An 18,866-nucleotide genomic window follows, 5' to 3' on the forward strand; every position below is an offset into this window, starting at 1 on the left:
CACCATGGCATACTTTCCCCGAGCCTTTGGAGTGCTGGGCTGCTCAAAGGTCACAGGAGTGTATGGCAATCTTCAATGTAAAAAAATAGCTTTCTTTACACTGCAGTGAGTTGAAAGGCAAAGGGATTTAATTTATATAGAGATCATCGGAGTTGCTTCTGACTGGAGCAGAGAGTAGAAATGGTATGATAATAGTGGGGAGATCCTGTATTTCCCACTTAACATTCAAAACCCAGAGAGCTTAGAAATTGTGTTCTGCCGGGCGCGGTGGCTCAAGCCTGTAATCCCAGCACTTTGGGAGGCCGAGACGGGCGGATCACGAGGTCGGGAGATCGAGACCATCCTGGCTAACACGGTGAAACCCCGTCTCTACTAAAAAAAAACTACAAAAAACTAGCCGGGCGAGGTGGCGGCGCCTGTAGTCCCAGCTACTCGGGAGGCTGAGGCAGGAGAATGGCGTAAACCCGGGAGGCGGAGCTTGCAGTGAGCTGAGATCCGGCCACAGCACTCCAGCCTGGGTGACAGAGCGAGACTCCGTCTCAAAAAAAAAAAAAAAAAGAAATTGTGTTCTACCAAAAACTCCTCTCCCTTGGAAACCAATTTTAACTTTTTATAAGTGACTCAAAGAAGGTAGTTCTCTTAAATGAAAGGAAATGTTCTATTTCTGGGGCCTGGAATTAATTTCAAATATAAAAACCTTTGCCAAATGGAGAAACAATTGGTTCTATTTATATGTTTTGCTGATCATAAAACTGACATCACTCCCCACTGGGAGGTATTTCCGTTCCCCTCATAGAAAGATCACGGTTGGAAAAGTGTTAAAAAGTAGGTTGTTTTAAATGACACAATATGAAGCTGTTAAGATTAAGAGTTTAATATGAGGAGATCGGTGAAATGTTATAATCCACAGGAACAGTTTATTTTTACTTTATATTCTCCTTTCTTTCTGTTATCTTCCATACTTGTAAATGTTCACAAAAATATGTGTATAAAGTATTCTAAGGTGTATGTTTTCTGTGCAGTGTGTCATTTTTGGAGGTGTTCAGTGAATAAGCAGCAATAAGGCAGATTTTGATCATGGAAGTTCACTTTATTTTCCAAAGCATCTTAACTGAATTTTCAAGCCACCCTCCATTCAAATAGGAGGTCCTCAGAGTGAGACAATGAGATGACAGACTTAAGATTTTACAGAGTTTGCAAATCTGATTTTTTTTTTTTTTTTTTTTTTTTGAGACGGAGTCTGGCTCTGTCGCCCAGGCTGGAGTGCAGTGGCCGGATCTCAGCTCACTGCAAGCTCCGCCTCCCGGGTTTACGCCATTCTCCTGCCTCAGCCTCCCAAGTAGCTGGGACTACAGGCACCCGCCACCTCGCCTGGCTAGTTTTTTGTATTTTTTAGTAGAGACAGGGTTTCACCATGTTAGCCAGGATGGTCTCGATCTCCTGACCTCGTGATCCGCCCGTCTCGGCCTCCCAAAGTGCTGGGATTACAGGCTTGAGCCACTGCGCCCGGCCAACAAATCTGACTTTTTAGTTAGTTTGTTGATCAAAATAAATTGCGAACTGAGAATACCTTGAAAACCTGATTGTTTCATTTCTCCTTTGAAAAAAAAAATTTCAAGTTACAAAATACAGTGTATTTTATTGGAATCTTCATTGCATTCTCAGATTTTATTAGTGCTCAACCTTTATGACGGTGCTTGTGAAACAAATATAAAATTGCAGTGTATGATGCAGACTAACCGAAAAGTTGTGTGTATCGGTTTCTCTCCTTTATAGCAATTTTCCATGGTCTGGACACCCTAACCGTGATGGGCATTGCGTTTGCAGCCTTTGTGATCGGAGCACTCCTGACAGGGGCCTTGTGGTACATCTATTCTCACACAGGTTAGTGTGACTGTTGACTGAGTTGGTGAAGAGCTTGTGTTCCTGCCACGCAATAGACACTCAGTATTTTGTTGGACGAAATAACGAATGAAAGAGAAAGTTCATTCCTACTGTTTTTACATTTACATATTTGGCCTAAATTGGGTTTTACAAAAGTATAATTTGCCATAAACAGTGGAAAGAAAAGGAATGTTTAAACTGTTTGTGCTAATTGCAATTGTGATGTTGGTAAAATTTAGCTGCTAATAAAGCTGCTTTGTTGTTAGAGTTTAAAGTTAATGCAGACAACGTACAGAAATACAAACCATTCCGTCAAAACCAAAGATTTAAGGATAGGCATATAAATTAGAGGAAGTGAAAAAGAAAGCCAAGATTTTATTACCACACCTGCCAAGGTATTGAGCACTGTCCATCAGAGTCCTTAATCAATGACTTAAACCAGATTTTCTCAACCTTTTTTTAACCCGTGCTGTATCTTCTTTGATAAAACATAAAATTGTCATGTTTTTCTTAAAGTTAAATTTTCTAAATAGATTTCCATGAACTGAAAAAATAAAATAAAAGTGATGAAACAGAGCACTTCATCTTCAAGCTGTTATCCCTCAATCTTCAAAATTCAGATGTGCCCCTCCCTACCAGTCCCAAGGTTGAAACAGAGTAGCCTGATGAGAGAACCTGTTCTGACCCCAACACAGAAAGCAGGCCAGCAAAGGGAGTCTTCAGTGCAATGGAGAAAGAACAAACAGATTGCCCTGCCATTGCTTCTTTCCTAGTTTCCTTACAACTATGGGAAGGAGTGACATGCATTTTGAGGCACTCTAGAGAACTAGTTGGTCTTGTTCTTGTTTGTTCTTGGATCCTTGTGGTTTTACACTGTGAACCTAGGTAAACTGTGCTAGATTGATCTGTCAGAGGCAAGTGGCAGGCCCAGCTTCTCTGTTTAGAATTTCATTAATTGTCCATTAAACCAATGACTGCCATGATCTTTGGCTTCCCCTTGGGCCAAGCTGAAAGGATGGCTGATTTAAAGGGGAAGGAAGTACCAAAGGATATTTTGGAGAGTCATATCTTTACCCTCTTGATTGCTAGACAAAACCTCAAGTTGTTGAGAATAAAAGCATGACACAGTGATCCTCTGGTAGTTAAAAGTGTCAGATTCTTTTTCATCAGAATTTTCACTTTAAATACCACATCTCCTGACTGAGGTATTTTAGATTATGCCAGAAGGAGAGGAATGGACTCTTTCATGCCTAGCATGGGACATTCACCTAAAAGTCAACCTCTTGGCAAAAACGTAGAAGACTTTCTAATGGAGGGGCTTTGAGTCCTCAAATGTTTGTTTCTAGTGGGGATACTTTGAGTGAAGTATGTTTATGTGAAAGATTAAAAAATGACTCCTCATAATCCTAGCATTTTGGGAGGCCGGGACGGGAGGATCGCTTGAGCCCAGGAGTTCAACACCAGCCTGGGCAACATAGTGAAACCCTGTCTCTATGAAAAAACACAAAAACTAGCATGGCGTGGTAATGTGCATCTCTTGTCCCAGCTGCCTGAGGTGGGAGGATCACTTGAATCTGGGAGGTTGAGGCTGAAGTGAGCTGTGATGACGCCACTGCACTCCAGCCTGGGCAACAGAAAGAGAAGTTGTCTCAAAATAAATAAGACTCCAGCGTCATGATTCTGAGTATTATATAACCATCTGTGAATCAGTTTAGGAGCATTCTTCCTCATGAACAGTTTATAAACGGACCAGAAAGATAGAATTTAGCAGAGCGGCACTTTAAAGTAAGAATTTTGTCACAGGAATACTGACATGTTCAGATCTCAAGCTAACAGTTCTTTGCAACTTTTCCAACCTCCTGCCTGGCTGAGAGGTGTTAGGGCAGTTGGCAGCATATGTTGTCTGTTGGGAATGAGTTTGAAAGTACTCCAAGAAGACTGGGTCACCCACAGATGTTTACCATGTGCCTGCTCAGCCACTGACTGGCCTTGGTCACACAGCCGCACTCTCAAAGCTAATCTTTGGCCAGGAAGCCAGGTCCAGGCAGAATATAGGGCAACCAAATGACACTCACTACTGGAACACGCCCCACTGAAATCCCCCCGGTAATCCAGACTGTTACCCACAGGCAAGCACACAAACCTGACAAAAAGCAAAGCTTGGTTGTATGGCATGTGTTCATGCTCATTGAATTTGGAAGTCTGTTGTTACTGATCCTTTTTCCCCCAAGCCAGAGACTTCAGGAGGGCCTTAAAAGTACTATTAATGTAGAAATAGGTTTGTAAGTAAATTTAAGAAAAATGAAACCAAAGACCTCCCTCCTATGATGCTTTCCAGCAAAATGAATTACACTGATTCAGAAGGTAAAAGATTTATAGACACTGTCATTTGGGCTTAAAATCCTTTCGCATGACTTATGAGACAGCTTCAAAATTACTTTTTATTAAAAACTGTAGCCTCTGGTTCATTTTATAGATTGCTCTTGAGGAATACGAGCATAACACAAGCAGGAAGAAGACTCACTTCAGGACCGCATGATAGTTCTTTTCTGGAACCCCTTCAGTTTTTTACCTGGGTCACTAGCAGCAATTTAGATTAATAAGGAAGATTATAATGCAGTGGGCAATGGGGAGAGCTACGATACGAATACACTACCTCAGTCCGTTCAATTTCAACAATAATTGAAGCTGTGGAACTCACAGATCGTATATGCTGTATTTGGGGGTTCAGATAGCATCTGCCTCTGTGTGAAAAACAATCCTTAATTTGAATGACTTTCCCTTTGTTTACGCTTTCCATTCCATGTGCAGCGCAGAGCACAAAACCAAGTCACAAATTTGGATTGTGGATATCTACTTACATACCTGGAATGTGTGTTAGCCTACAAAGGTGGGGTGCCCGCTTTATCATAGGACAACTCTGGGCACAATAAGAGATATTCCCTTAAGGCTGGATTAATTCTGTTTGGAAAACTCCATTCTTAAAACTTACATTCTCTCCTAAGATGCTGTAGAGAGGAGGGGTGCTTGGGGGCTGAAATGGTGCTGGAACCATAGAATCTTCATGCTCCTAGGGACCCTACCTAGTTCACGGGTCCCTAACTTCTAGTCCATGAAGTCCCTAAAATCACATGCAAAATCATATCTGGTTTTTTCTTGAAGGGAGGAACAAATGCTTTTATTTTTCTTTTCTAGTAAAACATTTTAGCTATATTAGAGTAGTACATGCAAGTAGCTTAAAGGTTGAAATAATCCTACAAGACTTGTTATGAAAAAAATCAAACCCCTACTGCCCCACCTTCTTAACTCACTCCCCGGAGCATTATTTTTGACACTTAGCTCATCCTTTTGCACATTAATCCATACTTCTAAATACCACGAGTATATTGCTGCTTTTTGACTTTGCAGGTTTAGACCTTTTTTGTAGACCCCCTGTTACGGAAAATGTCTCCTTCCCCCGCCATCCTCTTAATAGAAATATGCTGACATTTTGGTTAGATCCGCATTTATTGTTTACATTATTATGACTACCTAAATGCTAATCACAGTTAACTCATGTATAATATCCTGCATGACTTTTAATTTTCCCTAGAATTATTATCTTTCCCCACCCTACCCCATTAGCTTAATTTTCTTTTCTTTTCTTTTCTTTTCTTTTCTTTTTTTTGAGATGGAGTCTTACTCTGTCACCCAGGCTGGAGTGCAGTAGTGCAATCTTGGCTCACTGCAAGCTCCGCCTCCCGGGTTCACGCCATTCTCCTGCCTCAGTCATTAGCTTAATTTTCTATGTATTTATCATTATTTCTTCTGCTGACCCTGCCAGCTGTCTCAATCTCCTTTTAATACATTGAGACATATGGAATGTTCTACTGATTCCTTTTCTTCAGCTCTTTCCTGGAGCCTCTGACTTGCTCCTGTCTGAACCCGTTCCCTCCATTTCTGGACGCTGCTGTCTTCCTCTGATCTTCACTACCATTCTGTGCATTCGGTTCACTTCTCCTTTGAGTTGTGGATGTCCTGTGTCATATATCTCCTGCCTTTCTTGTTCCTGGTTTAAAGTGTACATAGGAGGCAAATGTTTTTCACACCTTGCATGTCTGAAAATATCCTCGTTTAACAGAAACACCCGGTAGATAGTTTGGCAGGGTATAGAATGTTAGATTATAGACACTTTTTCCTTTGGACTTTTGAAAGCCCTCCTCATTGTCTTCTAGCTCTGAGGATTGCTGTTGAGAAGTTCAGAGCTGTGCAGATTCCTGATGCCTTTTGCATATGACCTGTTTTTCTTTCTGGAAGAAATTTTACAGTGATATCTCTTGAGTTAGATGTATCTTTATACGTTGTGCTGGTCAATAATTGGGCCCTTTCAGTTTAGAGACTCCTGTCTTTCAGTACTAAGAGTTTTAAAAATGATTTATTTTTTTTCTCACCCCCTTTTTTCTGTTTTCTCTCATTTTAGAAATCATTTTGGCCGGGCACGGTGGCTCAAGCCTGTAATCCCAGCACTTTGGGAGGCCGAGACGGGCGGATCACGAGGTCAGGAGATCGAGACCATCCTGGCTAACACGGTGAAACCCCGTCTCTACTAAAAATACAAAAACTAGCCGGGCGAGGTCGCGCCTGTAGTCCCAGCTACTTGGGAGGCTGAGGCAGGAGAATGGCGTAAACCCGGGAGGCGGAGCTTGCAGTGAGCTGAGATCCGGCCACTGCACTCCAGTCCGGGCGACAGAGCGAGACTCCGCCTCAGAAAAAAAAAAAAAAAGAGATCATTTTATTTATTTGAAAGTTGAACCTCTTGTCCTTTAATTTTCCTTTCTTTCCTGTTTTCCATCTTTCTGCTTTCTTTATTTTCTGGGAGTTTTTCTCATCTTTATCTTTCAGTTATCTACTGAGTTTTTAATACTGGCTTCAAATTTTTTAATTCCAATAACTTTTTTCCTATGAATTTCTTTTCCTTTAAAAAAAAGGTTCTATTCTTGTTTCATGGGTACAGTATCATCTGAGAATATTAATATAGGATTATTTAAGAATGAGGAAATGCTAAGCTGTGGGTGGTACGTATTGATTGTGAACTTCCTTCGGGTGATCTGACTGGGCCATTTTATTGATGAACCCCTGATATCTCATCATCAGATCTTTCCTCTTTAGCTCATCAGGCTTCCATAAAATATGTTTTTCTGTTTCCTGCTTGAAAGGTATAGGACTGGCTGTTGAAAGACCTTTATAATGGGCATTGATTAAAATAGACTGACATGGCAACAAATTATATTTGGCAAATAGACACCAGAAAGCAAATACCCAGACTTCCCGCCCAGGGTATAGTCCTGGCACTTTTCCGGAATGCAAATAATCAAGCGCATAGCAACTTCTGCAGGAGACAAATTTGTTACATAGTTACAGTCAGGACAGGAACCCTACTTTCTTGATTCAGAGTTTCACTGTTGCTAGATGAGGCAAGGCCATCTTGCTTTATCTCTTTTTAGGCTGAGCAAAAGAAACCCAGGTGAGCCAAAATATGTATTAATATATATTTGCTGAGTCCCCCCCTTTTGAATGTGGTACTGTTGCCCTCAAGTGTGCCTGGTGTTGATCATTCCTGGAACCTTTGGTTTCCTCCTCTTAAGAGAGTAAACTTCCCCTCTTCTTCCTGGATTAGGAAGGGCAGATCTCAGCCCAGTGGAGTGAGGGAGGAAATGTAGAGAACTATTCTGCTTCTCATATAGTTCAGCCAACCTCTCTTGCTTATAGCCATATATTCAAGAGAGTTTTCCAGAGGTGCCTGATGCCACCATTCCCTTAGTTTTTTAAGGGTTCAGTGACATAAATTGGTTGTTTCTCAGTTTTTCCCACTGTTGGCTTAGGTTTCCGCTCTCTTGAGTCTGCCAAGTCAGTTGCCACTCACCCATTTCCTCACCAGCTTCCAATATTTTATTGTTGTTATCTTTACTTTTGTTATCTTTGTTGTCATGTGTTTATGCCTTTAAAAATCCATTTACTGTCATTGTGGTAAGATTTGGGACAGGAATGCAAGTCAGTGCCTTTAAATGCACTATCTCTATGCAAAGTCGTACCCTTGCTTTTTGTTTGTTTGTTTGTTTTTTGTTTTAAATCAGTTTCTTAAAGTTTCTATATTCCTGCCGTGTGGCCAACCTGTTTGTAGACGGACTTTGGTTTTCTGTGGTATCTTCCTTGCCTATGTGGCAAGGAAGTCCTTGGAAAATTACTAGTCTGCATCAACATTTCCTTTTTACATAGCGAGAAAACTGAGTCCAGAGAACTGATGTGACCAGCTCAGAGTTACACAGGCACAGCAGTCAGGACTGGAAACTTGCTTTCTTGATTCAGAGTTCACTCTTCTCGTCTCTTCCTATTGTGTTATTACAAATTCAAAGGTCATGTAGCCATAATCTTTTTATCTTCCTTCTGCTTATCAGGTAATAAACATTAATTAGCAAGTATTTTGGTTTTTCTTTTTGCCTCTGTTTAGTATCAGCTAAATTTTTTTGGTTTGTTCACTCATTTATTCGTTCTTTCACTCACTTATTCAAAGGATTTTTTAAGCTGTTGTTAAATGCCAACACTGTTCTAGGCACTGGTAAAATAGCCATGAGCAACACAAAGTCCTTGCTGTCATGGAGTCCCCATATATTCAGAGGAAGAGAATAACCAAACAGACTGATTATAAGCAGATTGGCTCGGGCAGAAACCCAGCTACAGGCACACATGCCAACCTTTAGGAAAGCAATGACCTGATGAACTCTGTCAGAAAAATGGAGAACTGACAAGGGAAGTCTCACTGGAGAAGGAAGAAGTGTTTCTAATCTGAAGAATTAAGTTTTCTATTAACCTCTCATGGAAACTGAGGGGAGGGTGAGAAGAAGGGGAAAGGGTATGAATGGCCAGATGCTCTGGGAGGTGCTTTGTTTTTTGAGAGAAAAAGACACGCCAATAGACACCAGGAAAGCAGAAGGCATTCATCTTAACCTCTGTGTTTAATGGTTTTATAAAATAATGATGTGAGCATTTGAGTGAAAAGAGAGTGGAGCCTGCCTTCTTTATAGTCACATTGGGATTTCCATCTGTTCCAGCTGCATCTGTCTGATCCCTAGGACTTGGTCTCTTGCCTCCTGCCTTATCACACCTTAGCCTGTCTTCTTGCTATTTCTCTTTTCATCGGGCTATGCTTGGGAACCTGGAGAAACCGCAGGCCTCTGAACACACTGGCACCTCTAGAGCTGCTCCTAATGAAAACCTCTTACCTGACTCGGGTGGACTTTTGGGTATGCGCTTGACTTTTGCTTTAAGAACACATGGTGTGTTCCATGGAGGGCTGTTGAAAACTGCCCGATGAGTTGGGACGGGCACACCTAATTCAAAACCTCAGCATTTTATTATGCTCTGTGAAACAGTGTTCCTTACACTCTTAGATTTTTTTTTTCTGCTTACACATCAGAGCAGCCTTAAAGTTGAAAAAGCTTTTATTGCGCATTTCTTGCTGTTAGTACGCTCACCCCAATAACCCTGTGAAGCAGCGATGATCTCTTTGTTGACTAAAGGGAAACACAGCTAATGCACCTGCTGAGGCAGCAAGTCTAGCCGTTGAACAAACCACAGCTTCAAGTCCAGTTTCTGACGCGGGGTTGTAGTGATAGCTGTGGGAGACAGCCTTCCTCCTCCACCTGGCTTTTCTTCTTCTTCTTAGTTATTATCAGACTTTGCATCCTATTCAGGGGCCACAGAGGCAAGGAAGATACCACAGAAAACCAAAGTCCGTCTACAAACAGGTTGGCCACACGGCAGGAATATAGAAAGAAAGTAGTAGGCAGGACATTGTGAAAAACTTTAATTCTTGATATAGTCTTTTCCCCGTGACTTCTAACAACATCTAACTCACCCCTCCTGGAGAATTTTGCTGCAAAAGAAGAGTCTTTTGCTTGGAGACTGGGGAGGAATGAAATTTGAAAATGATAAAAAGTGATTGAAGCCTTCTCTTAAATTAAAGGTAGTATCGTTCACTCTGCTTAAAGAGTGAGCTTGGGAATTAATTACAGTTAGGATAGCAAGAAACTGAGACCTTAATTAATACAAAATTGCATGCAACACATAGACCTAGAAGAAAATATCTTTGCTTTCTTTCTAGCATCAAGGAATATTAAATCTAAAGTACCCGCAGGTATATGGTTTTCCATCCTATGCTTAAATATCTCCTGAGAAGGAGATTCCATAAGTTCCCTCTATAACTAACCAGTCCTCATAATCAGCAAGTTCTTTTCTGACCTAAATCCCTATCCTGCCATTTAAACTCATTTCCTCATGTTCTGCCCTCCAGGGAGATCAAGAACAGCTGTCTGCTCCTTTTTGTAATAATCCTCATGGACAATATTTGCAATAGTCTCCTTTGGCCTACATACCAAGCTTTCCCTCACCTTTCTTTTGAACTCTTCTGTTGTCTCCCCCCAGAGTCCTCCAGTGCTGTTCACATCTTTCCTGAATAGTTTCTTCCCCAGGATCTGCCGTGGTGAAAGACTTAGAAATAAGAATCCAGTTGTACTATAGATGCCAAAGAGGTAGCAGGAAGTCAGATCTGGACAACTCCATGCCATGCTAAAGAAATAAAATATTCTCCATTAAGAAATTTTTTTTTTTTTTTTGGTGTGGTTTTTTTTTTTTTTGCTTCTATTTTTCTATTTTTCTTTTTTTCCCCCTGTAGAGACAGGGTCTCTCTGTGTTGCCCAGGTTGGAGTGCAGAGGCTCTTCACAGGCGAGATCATAGCTCACTGCAGTCTCTAACTGCTGGCCTCAGGAGCTCCTCCCCCTTCAGCCTGCTGAGTAGCTGGCACTGTAAGTGACTGCACCTGGCTTTTTCTATTTCTTAAGGCGTCTCTGGCAGTATTTAGGCCCAGCCACAGCTAACTGTGAGGTGGGTGGAATGAAGGCTTAGTGTCCTTATCCTCAGTGTACCCTCCTCCTCGAGAGTATGCCAGACACCAAATTCCTCTCTCCCCTACTCACTCTCCCTCCTCTCAAATCTCTGTTCCCTCAATGTGGTTTGAGATTTTAGGAGGAAAGCATGAAGACTGAATACATTTTCTCTGCTGACCAAGTTTGATATTTATTTACGAGCAAGGCGCCCTCCTTGATTTTCTTAGATGTGTTCGTTGGGCCTAGTCTGCTTAGCCACGAGGTCCTCCCTGCCCATTTCCTTTAGGAGCAGCCTGGTTATATTCGTCACCCAAGGGATGTTTTAGAGAAAGTTAGTGCTCCACAAAATCAGAGACCACTGCAATGGAGAGCAGACAGCCAAAAGACCCATCTCAGAAAACCCAGGGGTCTCTGTTGGCCCATTAAGTAGAAGCACCTGCACATTCAACTTTCTTCCTCATGGTGAATGTTTCTGTAGCATCACTTCCATTTGACAGTGAAAAAACTTTTTCTGAATTCTGTCAAAAGGTAAGAGGTTGTTTTGTTTTGTTTTGTTTTTTTGAGATGGAGTCTCACCCTGTCACCAGGCTGAAGTGCAGTGGCGTGATCTTGGCTCACTGTAAGCTCCGCCTCCTGGGTTCACGCCATTTTCCTGCCTCAGCCTCCCAAGTAGCTGGGACTACAGGTGCCCACCACCACACCCAGCGAAGTTTTTTGTATTTTTAGTGGAGACGGGGTTTCACCGTGGTCTTGATCTCCTGACCTCATGATCCGCCTGCCTCGGCCTCCCAAAGTGCTGGGATTACAGGCGTGAGCCCCACCGCACCCAGCTGGTAAGAGTTATTTTTAAAACATGGTTATATTGAGAAACCTTGCATCTTACATGTGAAAATAGCCACAGAAGTGGAAAGGATGGTCTGAAGAGGGGACTTTCGATATTTCCCAGCAGATTCTCAGACAGAGATTCACCTTGGCCCATTATTAGATCAAAGTCAATATAATATCAGGTTAACTTGACTCATCCAGCTGGTGAGATGTATCCTGCAGTCTCGAGTGCAGAGGCTTGTTTGTTTTGTTTGGGGTTTTGTTCTGAAGTGTTTTGCATCACCAGAACAAGAGTTTCCAAAACTCGGGAAATTTAATAGGCACTGATGAAAATAAACTGACATGGCAACAAATTATATTTGGCAAATAGACATCGGAAAGCAGATATTCAGGCTTCCTGGGCAGGGCATAGTCCTGGCACTTTTCCTGAAAGTGAATGATCAAGCACAGGGCAACTCCTGGAGGAGCGAACTTGCTCCCTGTTGCTAGATGAAGCAAGGCCTTCTTACTTTTTCACCTGTTACTGGGCTGAGCAAAGCCCAGGTGAGCCAAAAAACAAAAAGATGGAGTTGCCTCCTGCTTTTCAGATGTATCCTTATTTAAATAGGAAAATGTAAGTTTAAAACGTGGTTCGTGCATAGCCACATTAGTCCTTCTAACTGATGATGTGAGGATCCAGCCGGGTATGGACCAACATGTGGTTTGTAAGGGAGTCGAATTCATAAAGCCTATCTAGAGTTGCTTGGGTCTCTGGAGGTTTTTTGTTTTTGTTTTGACATCAGGATAGTTAAGAGATTTGATTCCCTTCTAGAAATAAAGCTTCTACTCTGGGGAAAGTGAATTTTTGGCAGGAAGTTATTGCCATGGGGTCAGATTTCCCCACTCTTCGTTATACACACACATGAAGAGTAGAGGGCAGTGCTGGGGAGCGTCTAAAACAGGTTTCCAAAAAAGTCAAAAGCAGTGTTTCAGCCAGGCGCGGTGGCTCACGCCCGTAATCCCAGCACTTTGGGAGGCCGAGGTGGGCAGATCATGAGGTCAGGAGATCGATACCATTCCTGGCTAACACAGTGAAATCCTGTCTCTACTAAAAATACAAAAAATTAGCCAGGCATGGTGGCACGTGCCTGTAGTCCCAGCTACTCGGGAGGCTGAGACAGGAGAATGGCTTGAACCTGGGAGGTGGAGGTTACAGTGAGCCAAGATCACGCCACTGCACTCCAGCCTGGGGGACAGAGCGAGACTCCGTCTCAAAAAAACAAGCAGTGTAAAGCAGTGTTTCTCCGCTTCTCGGGAATATTGACCCCAGTCCCCATCCATCCCGCCAATCCCAGAAGGAAAGATAATTAGAGGAAGTACAACAAGGGCCAAACTTACAGCAAGCGCATAAATCCTTTGAGGTTGGTGCAAAAGTGTGTGTAACTGTGTGGTTCATGGAAGGGGTGACAGGAAAAGCTGTAACCAGACCCAGGGACATGAGCCAGTTCTACATTTTGCAGAACTGCTTTTTTCACAGAGGCTTTTGAGGGGCCCCAGAAAGAGAATGGAAGGAATGGGGCCAAGTTCCTGCACTGGAGGGCAGGGCCTTTCCTTGAGTGTTTTGTTTTAATGAAGCAGCTGGGAGGGTTGCTTATCTCCGGCTGATAGATGTGTATTTCAGCATGACAGGAAAGAGGAGGCTCATTCATAAACAGCCTGGCCCTCTGGGGTTTCCCATATTGAAGGAGGGGATGCTGCTTACAAGAAGTTTATGAAGTTTATGCTCTGACTTTTCAAAGTAAATGCAGTGTTTTTTATTGGAGAGCCCTGATCACTTTTCCCTACCTAGAGCCATTTTTTGAGGGTTGCACTGAGGCCAGTTTTGCCAAAGAGAAAACTAACTCTAGGGCCTTTTGCACTGTTAAATGCAAACCATGTGTGTGACTCGAGGTTTCCTTCCTCTCCAAAGCACTGCACATTTGGCACGATGAATGGCTTTAACTAAAATGCAGTGGGGTGTGTCATGAAAAGTGGGATGCTTAAAGTGTTAGGAGATACTCACACTGCACCCCACAGGGAACCTCAGTGGGGAAGAGAGGCCATTCGCTGGCAACTGCAGTCCCCGTTTGCAAACAGCTAAACCCCTTCCCCAAAAGGTTTTTCCAATAACAGCTATCTCCCACCCCAATTTCTCAGGTAATTTATCTGTTTGGCACACAAGGCTCTCTCTACTGTAGCTAGGACAAAGTCTATATTTCACTCCTGTTTTTAGCAAGTGCATTCAGAACAAGGCTCCCAAACTTCCAAGGTTCTCTTAACTACAATGTAAAGGTCACACCCTCCAAATCCTACAATATCTTAATGAAAGAAGACGGACAGTGTTTCCTGAATACAGGTGCTGGTCAGTTGCCAGTTCACACAGACCAAGTGGTGGTGTTTTCATCAAAGGTTGTAGACCCTGAGATTCAGGGACTTTGTCATCAACTGTCAGAGGTCTTAGCCACTAGAGCTGCCTGTCAGTCAACGGTCTTCTTTTTCCTATTCATGATGTTTTAAAAATAAAACAACAAATAGCAAAACCTTGTTTTAGAAGGTATTCCAGCCATCTAGGACCTAGTCTAGTTGCCTCTGTCCCTGATTGAGAAAAACATCGGTTAAAATGGCAAATGCGGAATAAATGATCTGTTCAGGAATGCACATACATAATATGCGTCTTTCTCTGACTTTGCCTTTTCTTTATTAACTGCAGGGGAGACCGCAGGAAGGCAGCAAGTCCCCACCTCCCCGCCAGCCTCAGAAAACAGCAGTGCTGCCCACAGCATCGGCAGCACGCAGAGCACGCCTTGCTCCAGCAGCAGCACGGCCTAGCCCAGCCCAGCCCAGCCCAGCTCAGCTACTGCCAAGGGCAGGACCAATGACTGAGCCTCATGTCCAGACTCAGAAGGCTGGATTTTGGTTCCCTTGTAAAGACAGAATGAATTTCAGTATAAAGATCACCCATTGTATTCACCCCACACCCAGGGCTAATATAAACATTACCCTGGGCTTCTGTACCACCCTAGAATTCATGTGAGAAAGCTAAAATGGTGGTCTCCTCCACCAGCCCTCACAGGCGTGGGGGTTTTCAATGTGAAACACATGCCAGTTTTTAAAATGCTGCTTTGTCCAGGTGAGAACATATAATTTGGGGCCCTGAGTTTTACCCAGACTCAAGGAGTTGGTAAAGGGTTAATAGCCAGACAGTAGAACCAGTGAGGAGATGCGGCCAAAGATTCTTTATATCTAAACCAAGATGTAAAACAAGAAATGCTTTGAGGCTTTCTAAGCGTTCCTCCTGTCTAATTCGCACCTTCGTCTGGATGCACGCTTCTGACTTTGCTGCCACACCCTGTGGGGTCTGATGTGTCCCTTGATGGATGCTGCCCTCAGGGACTGCACCCTGACAAGTGTCAAGGCAACATTCCTTTCTTATGCCCTGGGCCAAAACCAATGCTGATGACCTTATCTGCTTCCTGTTTCTTCCCGTACTTGCATATACCACTGCAAAATGTCTTAATGCAAATGTTGTATTTCTTACAGGCCTACAGAAATTGAAAATGACCAAAATCAGGAACCACAGATTTGTGCCCATTCCTAATATTTTGTTCTGACAAATTAATGTGTAAATTGAGGTGAAATTCAGTTATAAAATCAAGGAGAAATTTGCACAGTGATATATTTCTATGTGTATGCAAGTAGATATAATATGTCATCTGGCACATTCATTTTCTCAGCTGGAGAAAATTTGAAAATGTCCTTATGCTTTTAGAGTTGCAACTTATTCTTGAGTATATTTGGTAGGGTGAGTGTTTCCACTCAAAACATATCAACTTAAAAAAAATATAGGCCCTTTTATAAAAACCAAACTCTAGCGAGATGCAGATGTATAGCAAATCCTGGTGGTCTCCAGTTGGTTATCTGAATAGTGTCGCCAATTCCACCAAGACAGTGCTGAGATTGGAAAAGGACACTTATTTGGATTGCCTTACTTCTCTTGCCTTAAATATATCCCAAACTCAAAAAGGGCTTGAGGGGAGTTTCATTAAATGGAATAATAAGATGCCACTTTGCAGCTAAAATAAGCTCAGTGATACCTCTATGTTAAAAAAAAAAAAAAAAGAGAGAGCGAGAGAGAGAATGCCAGAGGGAAATTATGCTAAATTATTTTACTGCTGAAGATAGCTTCATTGCAAATTATTCTTTTTCCAGAAATCCCCCAAATAACTTAGAATTCCATAAGTAGAACAAGTTAGATTCTGCCCCCAAAATATTCATAAGCAAATCCCACTGCCCTTAAAATAAGGAAGTTATGCCTGGTTGTCTGTGAATGGAACCTCAGTAGGAAATGCTGATGAAGCTTAAAACCTTAGGGCAATGTCTACATGGGAAACAAGTATGTGGAAATTGACAATCATTTTTACCAAATCGTTGAGTAATAATCTGACTAACCTGATAGATACAGACATTCAATAAGGAAAATTTTAACCAAAACAGATTACTTTAGGGCTGAGATTTCCAGGCTATCTACATTGATCTACTGAAAAGTTTCCGGATTTCCATATACAAAGGAAGAAGACATGAGTTTAGAGAATTTTTTTCCTTTAATTTTTTTTTTTTTTAACAGAAGGGTATCAGAGTGGAGGACCTAGATTACGCTACCTGTGTTTGCAAATAATGCGCTTTGCCTAACCTTCAGTGGAATGTATTGTTTTAGCATATTCTATGTATAAAAAAGTTTAAAGATGTCTTCAAAGAAGACTAGAGTCTTTAAGTCACTTATAGCTATATTTTACTACAAAATCTGTGTATAAAGATATATTTAAGTGTTTTAGATAAATTTAAGTTACTCCATATGAAATGTTTAATTTCAGCTACTGTGAATTCTTTTGATCAGTCCTTTGCTTTTTTAAAAAACCCTTTCCATCTTGTTAAAAAGAAAATTAGCTATCAGGAGATATTAAAACATCGATGTCTTAGAAGGGCAGAGTTAAAACCTTCTGTAATATATTTAAATATATATTTTTAAGAGAGATGCTACATTGCCAATGATTTTATAAATAATTTAAAATTAATTTACAAATTTATAGATGCAAACCAAAAGATTTTTTTAAAAGAGAGAGAGGGGGAAAAAATCACCTTTTATTTGTTTGGGTCTCATTGTCAGAAGTATTCTTCAGATCAAGAAATCTGTGTCAATAAAACCTAATCTCATATTGGAGAGTGAATGTTGTTAAGTATTTCTGAAATGTTTCTAAAAAATGAACATTAAAAAAATAAGGTATTTTCTCCCTAGCTTCTCATTACAGTATTTCTAATTGCTTCACACTTTACAGTTTTAATACAAAGTACAAGCTCTACTTTTATAACATGTTCTACAAGTTTCTTTAAAAGTATTGTTGTATTTCAGCTGAACTCTTCTATCTGCAATCTTTTGTTATTTCTGCAGGCTACACCCTTAATTTGCAGAGGCCATTTTGTTTTGTTTGTTTGATGCTGAAGCTGTTGTTGAAATGCCCTGAACTCCAAGGCAGATTGTCTGTATAACACGCTATAGCTTTTCACCATGTGGTGGTTACCAGCTGTTACTCTGTATTTTAAAAAGCCAGAGATTTCTTCTGTCTAAACTGTTTCTATAGCATTTTCTAAACAAAAAAAAAAGTGTTTTCCTTATCTTGGAATAAGATTGTAAATCCATTTCTTGCGTGTGTTCTTAGTGGGCATGATTGTGTGTGTGTGTGGGGTGCTCACACGCGTGCCAGTCTTTTTGTACTGTAACTACCTCATGGTTTGAATGATTGTACTGCTGGTTGTGTTAACAGAGCACATTTTGTTGGGTGAATCCTATGTGATTTTTTTCATGTTTGTTTTATCTGGGGTTGTTCATGAAACTGACAGATGTTTTTCTGAAAAGGACTATTATCAGTTTCCAAATACAATACTTCTCTCTTCTGGTTTTTCCTGAATGAGCCTGATTTTGTTGCTGGTTTTCATCATCTATGAGGGTAAAAAGAGTACCCTTAAAATCCCTGTGGCCAGTTTGAACACCCCTATTATATTCTTTTCTCTGTTCAGTGTGTCAGCTATTTTGTGAAGATGCTTAGATGTATAGTTTTGATAACCACAGTTTTAAGTCTTTTATCTGTGCATAATAAAAAGATATATATCAATTATTAATATGTGTCTTGTCTTGTCATCATTAAATTCTACCCTCAGGCTGATGTAACTTTTTTCACTGTGACTTTCTCCTGAATGTATCGTCTGCTCCAACTGTGTTGATGAGGAAGCGGGAGGAGAAAGGCTAAGAGGTGCAGAGCAGAGGGAAGGGCGTACGGACTATAAGAAGAGTGCGGCAGGAGCTGTCGCTCTTCTCAAAGAAACGTGGCAGGGGACTTGGAAGTGGGTGTCTAGCCCTGCAAACCATTCCTGGGCCTTCTGTCAATCTCCCAGAGTCAAAGAAAGAAAAATAATACGTGTTTAAGGTCTACTATTTTTAGCCCCTTCAAATACCCCAGTGCTGCTTCCAGCATTCCATATCTCCAGATGGTACCACCGTCTTCCAGTTGTCCAAGCCAGAAACCTGGGAATTTACAGCCTCTTTGGCTCCCCTCTTCCCAAATCAATAAGTCCAAGTGTTATTCTACCTCTAAAATGTCTCTTCAAACCACTGACTTGTTCCTACTTCGGCTGTTGTTACACACTGCTCAAGAGCCACTGTCTCTTGAGTTGAGTCATTGCAGCAGCCTCCTAACTAGTATGCCAACTTTCCGTTTTGCTCCCTTCAATTCTTTCTCCAACCATGCAGCCAAAGTAATCCTAAAAAGACTCCATTTTGAGGCCCTTAAGTAATTCCCCAATTTGCCTTCAGGCTAAAGTGCAGATTCCTAAGCGTGGTTCCAAGGAGGCTAATCTGCCTGCCTTCCCAGCTACTTCTCTCACCTCTCCAGAGCTCAGTTCTATTTGGCATCCTCACCCCCAGACAAATTTGTAATGAAAAAAGTTCTCGTTCAATATCAAATATTACATTACAGCATTGAATATGCATTTACAGACCACACTCCCCTTTTGAGATTTTTAGTGACTTAGATGATTTGGCGTCAAGGCCAGCAGCCCATCCCTCACCTTTTACACAGGTGGGTACCCTCAGAGCAGGAATAGCATTAAGCTGCATTTCACAGCTACGGTGCCCCTGTGCAACCAGCTCCTCTTAGGATATGTGG

At 41.6% G+C, this 18,866-nt stretch overlaps 1 protein-coding gene across 2 annotated transcripts in view; it reads left to right on the forward strand.

Moving 5' to 3' along the window:
• The window catches only part of TGFBR3 (transforming growth factor beta receptor 3), a 208,589-nt gene extending 190,766 nt beyond the window's left edge, over window positions 1-17,823 (forward strand). For both annotated transcript variants that reach the window (XM_033199805.1, XM_033199806.1), the window contains exons 16-17: window positions 1,777-1,884; window positions 14,360-17,823. In XM_033199805.1, coding sequence (XP_033055696.1) covers window positions 1,777-1,884; window positions 14,360-14,478 — 227 coding nt within the window. In that variant the 3' untranslated portion in view covers window positions 14,479-17,823. The remainder of the gene's footprint in view (window positions 1-1,776; window positions 1,885-14,359) is intronic.
• The last annotated feature ends 1,043 nt before the right edge of the window (window positions 17,824-18,866 follow it).

Source organism: Trachypithecus francoisi, unplaced genomic scaffold (assembly GCF_009764315.1).
Source record: "Trachypithecus francoisi isolate TF-2019V2 unplaced genomic scaffold, Tfra_2.0 Lachesis_group5, whole genome shotgun sequence".
In the NCBI taxonomy this organism is placed as follows: Eukaryota; Metazoa; Chordata; class Mammalia; order Primates; family Cercopithecidae; genus Trachypithecus; species Trachypithecus francoisi.